The sequence below is a fragment of the Pteronotus mesoamericanus genome, unplaced genomic scaffold (assembly GCF_021234165.1).
Source record: "Pteronotus mesoamericanus isolate MK-2021 breed Mesoamerican mustached bat unplaced genomic scaffold, CSHL_Meso_final scaffold_137, whole genome shotgun sequence".
Lineage (NCBI taxonomy): Eukaryota > Metazoa > Chordata > Mammalia > Chiroptera > Mormoopidae > Pteronotus > Pteronotus mesoamericanus.
The window spans coordinates 6215476-6222974 of record NW_026555306.1 but is presented as its reverse complement, the minus strand read 5'-3'; the positions used below and the strand labels follow the sequence as shown (position 1 = coordinate 6222974).

Sequence of the window (7499 nt, the reverse complement as noted above, 5' to 3'; positions counted from 1 at the left end):
GACCCACAGGGCTGCGACGGACTTTTGCGGTCTCCCTCCCTTTCCTCTTCCCTTTCACAGAAGGGACACAGGAGGCCCAGAAGCAGCAAGTCTGACCCCAGGTCCCCCAGCCACCCAGGCTCAAGGACCTGGCCTCTGGGCTCAGCCACAGCCTCGGGCACCCCAGGAGGGTCCAGTCAGAACTCCGAGAGCCCAGCCAGGCTTCACCTCCAGCCGGGTTCACGCCGCGGGTCAAAATGCGAAGGGTTACAGGCTTAGGCAGCAGAGAGGAGCCCCTAGCGCCTCATGGCAGCCCAGAGCCTTGCAGCGGAGAACGGAGGCCCATCGGCAGGGCGCACCGCCTGGGTCCAGCCTCTCCCCGCACGGCAAGGCCGGGCCGCTGGGTTGTGCAAAGTTTTAAGTAAAGGATTTCTGGGAAACCTCCCTCTATTGCAATGTTAGCTAATTTGGATCCCCCATCCCAGGGAAACAAAAACAAACAAAAATGCTAAGGTGAACTAAAGAAACCCCACCGCGGGGAGGGACCTAATTCGCCACATGAGAGGTAAGGAGCGGGGTGGGGAGTCACCAGTGTGAGATCTCTGGTTAGAAATGACAGTGTGGGGGGGCGGGTGGTTGCCAAGATCACCCAGAAATCAGCTGAGTGGCCAGAATGGGCCTACCGTGGACACCCCAGGAGAGGGGGTTCCCATGACAAGTCAGGGCTGCTGGTGGGGCCCCCAAAAGGGTGTATCAGGTGGAAATTCTGGGATGAGGGCACAGATGTGACTGGAGAATCTCAGACAGACAAGGGGGTACCAGAGGCGGCCCAGAAAGGACAAAGGTCAATGAGGTGCCTCCCCCAACCTGACAAGTGCTTTCAGACATGACCAAAGGAACACACAGCCCCCCTACATGTGATTGGAGAATTCCAAACACACACCCAAAGATAAAAAATAAAAAAAAAGTAGCAGGGCAGTTCCAGAGAATTAGGGGATCTCACAGATGACCAAGGGATTTGGGGGGACAGATAGGACAGGAGTCACAGCTGGGCACAGAGATCTGAGACACGATCAAGGGGTCCCAGTCATAACCAGAAGGTCTCAGATGTGGCAGGAGGGACACGCACATGAGCAGGAATCCCGGAAACCTTGGGCAGGGCTGGGGGTTGCTGGCAGCGCCCCCTCCTGGTGTGAAAGTCCGTGGCCTCACCCTCTCTCAGGTGGAACTGGGGCATCACAGACACACGAGAGGTCTCAGAGGGGTCCCCAGCCTGGTGGGGGGACCTCAGACATCACAAGGGGATCCCAGAGAAGCTCTTGGGGTTCTGGAAGCACTGCCCCGCCCCACTCCGCACAGACGCTTAGTATAGTCGTCTGTGAGTCCTGTGACCCAAGCCATGAAGATCCTGGGGACCCTGGACATGACAAGGGAATCCCAGAGGGGCCCTGGGCAGGGCTTAGGGGTTATGGCAGCCCCCCACCCCCACAGAGCGGGCGATCCACGGGTCCTGTGACCCAGGGTGAGGGGACACCAACGTGACACCGGCCTGGAGCCCGAGAGCCCCCGAGAGCCCCGCCGGGCTCAGGCGCGGCGGGCCGCCGGCAGCAGCGCAATGTCAAACTGGTAGGTGAGCTTGCGCTTGACCTTGCGGATCTCGCCGGTCTTGGCGTAGTTGCGCAGGGCGCGGGCCAGCTTCTGGTAGGTCATGCGCTTGCGGTTGCCCTTCTGCTGGCCCCAGCGGCGCGCCAGGAGCTCCTTGTGCTTGGAGGAGAACTGGAAGACCCCGGCACCTGGCTCCACCCACCATACGCACTCGCGCATGTCCCCGCGAGTCAGCAGCCCCAGCAGGAACTGGTACAGGCGCAGCTTCTTGCGGGCCCCTGGGACGGTGAGGGATTGGGCACGTTAGGGAAGGTGCTCTGCGAGCCCCGCCCCCGCCCCGCCCCGCCCCCCCCCCGGCCCAGGCTGTGTGTCTTCAGGAGAACTGGGGGGTGTGGGATGTGGCTGTTAGATACACCTGCCTGGTCCTGTCTGTGCCCCCCAAATCCGGGGCAAGTCGATCCCCTTCTCTGAAGCTGTTACCCCCAGGCCCCAGAGCCCCTCCCTGCTTTCTTTTTCAGGATTTGCTCCTATCCTGTGCTCTGCTTCCTGGCTGGTGCGTAAGAAAACACATTTGTTGAGCCCAGGATGACAGCTTCTGTGAAATGGGCTGACAGCGCTCCTCAAGGGCCTGGGCAGGCTGGCGGGGAAGCGCCCCCCGGGCTGGTGTGAGTCCGCCTGGCCGTTCTCCAGCCCCCACAGCTCCCAGCCTTTTGCCCCAGAGGCACTGGGGTCCTGGGAGGGGCCCAGGGTTCGGACTGCTGGGCTCCTGCAAGCAGCGAGGGCCCCACAGAGCTGGGGCAGGGGGTCACAGCAGGGCACTGGATGCAAGAGCCCCACCTCGGCCATTCCCCAGCTGTGCAACCTTGGGGGGGCGGGGCTTAACCTCTCTGAACTGCATCTCCTTCACTGTAAATGAGGCGCGCATGTGTGCGCGTATTTTACCTTTACAAACTTCATGCCAGATGCTTTACAATTAGGAGCTCATTTCAGCTCTATCATCATAACCCCGTGAGAGGGGGGTGGCAGTGACGACTCATTTACAGATTGGAAGCTGAGGCCCAGGAGGAGCCAGCCAGCTGCTACCGAGCCCGACCTCCCAGAGGTTGCGCAGGGCAGATGCCGGCACGTAGGCGGAAGCACGGGCTGACCAGGTGAGAGCTGATACTGGGATTACTTCCGCTGCTGTTGTGTCGATAATAACGGCGAAGACTTTTGGGGCGCTTGCTCTCTCATTTCCAGCATTCTCCCACTCCGTCTCCCCAACCACCAGCAATAGCCATTCCCACTGCACAGACGGGAAAGCAAGGCACAGAGGGGCAGAGGCCCTTCCCCGAAGTCACACAGCAACCTGGGAACTGCCGTTCCCAGCGAGTGCAGCGAGTGCAGCGCTGGAGCATAAGGTAGTTGGGAAGCCATGGCCCTTTAGCCCCCCTCCCATCCCCAGTGGGAGTGCCCCCACTGCACTTGCTCCCACATACCTGCCTCGGATGCCCGCCCCTCGGGGCCAGCCATGAGGGCCTCATCCGACTCGCTGTCCGAGACCTCCAGGGCGGGGCTGTCCAGCAGGAGATCCTCCTCTTCCGACAGCACGGGGCTGGGGTACGGGGCATAAGCCGGGGGCCCCGGGGTCTGCGGAAGGTCAGGGGCACTTGTAGTTGGGGGTCCCCTTCTCTCCCTCCCTCAGCTTCCCCACTCTGTTCATAGCCTGCACCCGGCTCGGCTCCGACGTCATGGCTTGGCCAGGGGACACCCGGACCACCTCCACGAAAGCCCGCGCCACACAGGTGACAGCCCGTGCCTCTGTTGGCTGGTGCGTGCAAGGCAGCAACAACACCACACAGCCTCGGAGGGTCGTCGGAGGGAGGAAGGGGCTCCTGCGCACACAGGCTCCCACGCAGCGCCCGGCGCCCCCCAAACGCCAAGCAAACGGTGGCGATTCCAGTGACCTCCCTGCCCCGCACCTGGCCAGGGAAGTCCTCCGTGGGGTACGCTGGGAAGCCGGGCCCCGGGGCCTCCAGGCTGGTGGCAGGGTCGAGGCTCCCCACAGGGTTGTATGTCGAGGAGGGTCCGTAACAGAGCTGCACATCCTGGGGGTGGCTGAAGGTGACTACTGCTGGGTCGAAGACTTCATAGGAGGTGGCAGGGACAGCTGGGGCCTCAGTCCAGCCCCACAGGGAGTCTGGGAGAAGGGCCCTGAGTCAGGAGCCAGGAGGTCTGGCCTTGCCCCCCCCCGGAAGCCCCTAGCACAGAGGGGTCATTGTGGGCTGTGCAAATCTCTGACCCCAGGATTTGCATGGGTGAGCGGGGGGTGGGGGGAGAGGACAGGGAGGAGGCTGAGGCCGGCGCCAGCCTTGCCGTGCTCTGCGATGGGGCAGCACCCGCCCCCGCCCCGGGGCCTCGGCTCCCCACCTGTGAAATGGGCCCCAGGGGCCTGTGGGGAGGGGTCTGGGCCAGGGCCACTCACCGGGGGCCCCCTCGGAGTCGGGGTAGCTGGGGTGCTTGCCGCTGTCCAAGTCGTAGAAGACTCCATCTGGGTACTGATGGGTGGGGAGAGGGGGTCATCGGGACTGTGAGGAGCCCCCGCCCCACCCGGAGCGGGTGGGAGCCTCCGACAGGGATGGGAGAGAAGAGGTGAGAGGCTGGGAGAGGGAGAGAGGGAGCACGGGCACTCAGAGCCGGAGCCGGAGCCGGAGCCAGCCCGAGCGAGAGAGGCGCGGAGAGACAGACGCTAGGCACCAGAGATGGGGCAAAGAGGCGTACAGAGAGACACAGAGACAGGAGACAGTCTCAACACGGGAAACCCAGAGGGAGGCACACACAAAAAGCGAGAGACAGCAGCCAGTTCCTGCTAAACGGTGGGTTCCCAGGGACCGCAGCCCCTCGCCCGAGCTCGGTCACCCTGCCACAAGAATTCCCCCAGCCTTGCCTGCCCTGGGGCGGGGATGGGGGTGAGAGGGTGGAAGCTCCCCTTCGGGGGCAAAGCGTCATCGCTGCCTTGATTTGCCTCCGGGTGGCTTCCATTCATCCCAAGGATAGTCTGGCTTTAGCAATTAAAGTCTCGTCAAGGCTGAAGCTGGAGATGGACCATTCCGATGACCCAACAATCTCACTCCTAAGTGTGAACCCAAGAGAACTGAAAATGGAGGTCCACAACGTAGCCTTGCTCAAGAATAACCAGGGCACGCCCTGGCTGATGTGGCTTAGTGGACTGGGTGTCGGCCCACGAACCAAAGGGTCACCGGTTCGAGTCCCTGTCAGGGCACGTGCCTGGGTCGTGGGCAGGGTCCCTAGTTGGGGGCATGCAAGAGGCAACCACACATCGGTGTTTCTCTCCCTCTCTTTCTCTCTCCCTTCCCCTCTCTCTAAAAGTAAATAAAATCTTTTAAAAAAAGAAAAAAATAACCAGAGCAGTTTTATTAAAAGTGCCAAAGGGGAAGCAGCCCCAGGGGCGAGAGCTGGCGGTGGAGTACTATACAGCAAGGAAAAAGCGCCAAGCCTGACACACACTGAGTGTTGAGCAAAGGAACCCAGACCCAAAAGCGGACACTCTGCATGATTCATGTAATGGAAAGTTCAAAACTGGGCAAAGCTCATTCACAGTGGAAAAAAATTCAGCGGCGGGACAGACAGGACATGTAACAGGATATTCTTGAGTGACGGAACGTTTGTATCTTGGTCTGGTTAGTGGTTGCACAGGTGTGTGCCTGAGGCCAAACCTCACTGCGCTGAACACAAGATGTGTCATTTTACCGACTTAAAATAAGTTGGGCCTCAGATTTCTCAAAAAAGCAAAACTTGCCCTGTGATGAGGGCAGGGCACCCAAAGGGGGTGTCTTTCAAGACCACGAGTGAGACTTTATCTCAGACCGGACTGTGGGTTTCAGCTGCAGTGCTGTGTGTCTGATATATTACCGAGCAAACTTTTGCAAATATGAAGCGAAAAAGAGAGGGAAAGAGGAAGGAATAGATTTGCTGAATGCGGGACAGACAGAGAAAGAGACAGAAAGGCAAAGATACAAAGAACTATCCCCCCAACCTCACCCCAAGGAAGTGGACCCAGAGCCTGAGACAAGGAAAGAGACATCAGAAAAACATCTGTGACGGCGGGGGCGGGAGTGGGGGGAGGCGGTGGTGGGAGACGCTGAGGGGGAGTCAGAAAGACAGAGTGACAGGAAGGAATGGAGAGGGAAACCGAGGCAGGGAGGTCACAGTGGGCCATCTGTGCCCCCCAACCCTTCCTGGCCTCTGGCCCCGGGGCCCCAACTCACCAGACAGCTGAAGTGCTGCCCGTCCAGCCTGGAGGGGGAGAGGCACAAGGGCATGTCAGGGCGCCGGCAGCCACCTGAGTCTCGAAGTGGTTGGGGGCCGGTGGGGGAGCGGCGGCTGCAGCTGTGACCACGCAGCCCGTGTCTGCTCCGTGGTCGTGTGTGAGACCGGCCTTACCACTCGCCCCCACTACCCCACTGGGACAGGAAGTGGGGGGCAGGAGCCAGGCAAATGTCCCCCCTCCCCTGGGATTTGCATAGACAGAGGCTGGTGGGGGTAGGGAAAGTGAGGGAGAGAAAGTCCCCAGAGAGACGTGGGTGCCAGCGGGCGAGTGGGGGCGGGGAGGGGCCTCCGCTGGCCAGTCCGTCTAACGGGTGCCCCTCGGAGGGGGAGAGAGCTGAAGAGGGGCCTGGGCCGAGGGCAGACGGAGAGAGCAGGGAAGCGGGGACGGTGAGGGGACATTCACGCGCGGATGCAGAAGTGTTTACGGAGTGAGCCCCAGAGACAGAGACGGGGTGGGGGGGCCGACGGGGGGCAGGACAGAGACAGGTGGACAGGGGGCTGGAAAGAGGCTGAGACAGACCAACCGAGGGAGCAATAGGTGAAGGAGAGAGGCAGAAAGGTGAGGCAGAGAACAGAGCAGACACCGTGAGCGGGACCCAGCAGGACAGAGATGGGGCCCCCTGGGAGACATCGCGGGGGGCGGGGGGCAGGGGAGAGACAAGCCTTGCACGGCACGGGAAGGTCCGTGGGGTTCAGGGGAGACAGGGAGGGGATGGAGGGAAGAATCAGAGGTGGGAAGGGGGAAAAAGAGACCCAGAGCAGGAGTGAGCGAGGACCCCCCACCAGTGGGGCTGGCAGCTGAGACCACCTCCGGGAGGCCTGGCGGAGGGGCAGGGGCAGGGGCGGCGGGGGCCCCACGGGGCGAGAGCCTCACTCACTGTGCAGCCTCCAGGGCGAGCATGGTGGCGCTGGGCTGGGCTGTGGCTCCGCCAGCCACCACCCCTATTTATACCTTGGCCCAGCCCCCTGGCCGGCAGGGTGCTGGGAGCTCGGCCCTCCTCGAAAATCCCCTCAGGGAGGGATCAGGGGAAGGGGCTGGATTGCACAACCCCTCGTCATGTGGTAGGGAGGGCGGGCCCAGGAGCCCTCTGGATTTGGGGATCCCCATGGTTGGAAGCAGGGAGGGTGATCCTGAGGGGCGGGGATGGGAGAGGAGCTGAACTTGGAGGATCCTGAAAAGGAGGGGCCAAGGGGTCCCCGATCAGCCACACGGGGGTCATGGACGGGCGTGTCCCTGAGGAAAAGCCAGGCCCAAGCGGATGAGGACCCTAAGGTGGAAACATTGTGGGTGTGTGACACAGAAGGGGGGTCCCCTGGGTCCTGTGGGGAGTGGGAGCCTCGGTGCCCGGGGCTGCCCCAGATCGGGAGGAAACGGGCCAGCACCTGGAGGGCCAGCTGGTGCCCAGGAGGGCGGGCAGTGTGGAGGCGCCATGCGGGGCGCTCACTGGGGGCACTGAGGCGGCGTGGGCTGCCCGCGGGGGCGGGAGCCCAGGGGTCTTGCACAGAGGGGAGGAGGTCTGGTGGGGGCATCCTGAGGGTCAGGGGACCCTGACGAGGGGAGATGCCCCACCCAGGCCAAGGCCTGG

At 62.2% G+C, this 7499-nt stretch overlaps 1 protein-coding gene across 2 annotated transcripts; it reads right to left on the bottom strand.

Annotated features, from left to right (window-relative positions):
- Positions 1–1563: 1563 nt before the first annotated feature.
- Positions 1564–6814, bottom strand: SPIB (Spi-B transcription factor). 2 transcript variants are annotated; one of them, XM_054588781.1, is made up of 6 exons: positions 6792–6814; positions 5853–5880; positions 4049–4121; positions 3546–3763; positions 3063–3213; positions 1564–1862 (listed from the first exon to the last, which is right to left on the bottom strand). In XM_054588781.1, the coding sequence occupies exons 1-6, from the start codon at positions 6812–6814 to the stop codon at positions 1564–1566; spliced, it is 792 nt and encodes a 263-aa protein (XP_054444756.1). The 2 variants fall into 2 exon arrangements, with proteins under 2 accessions (XP_054444756.1, XP_054444757.1); XM_054588782.1 differs by lacking the exons at positions 3546–3763; positions 5853–5880; positions 6792–6814 and having other exon boundaries at positions 4049–4114.
- Positions 6815–7499: the final 685 nt, after the last annotated feature.

Bases quoted from the DNA above. Each gene is read 5' to 3' on its own strand.
- SPIB (XM_054588781.1), bottom strand. From the start codon at position 6,814: ATGCTCGCCCTGGAGGCTGCACA. The intron at 5,881-6,791 runs GTGAGTGAGGCT...CTCCCCCTCCAG, and splicing joins CTCGCCCTGGAGGCTGCACA to GCTGGACGGGCAGCACTTCA. The intron at 4,122-5,852 runs GTGAGTTGGGGC...CCCACCCATCAG, and splicing joins GGCAGCACTTCAGCTGTCTG to TACCCAGATGGAGTCTTCTA.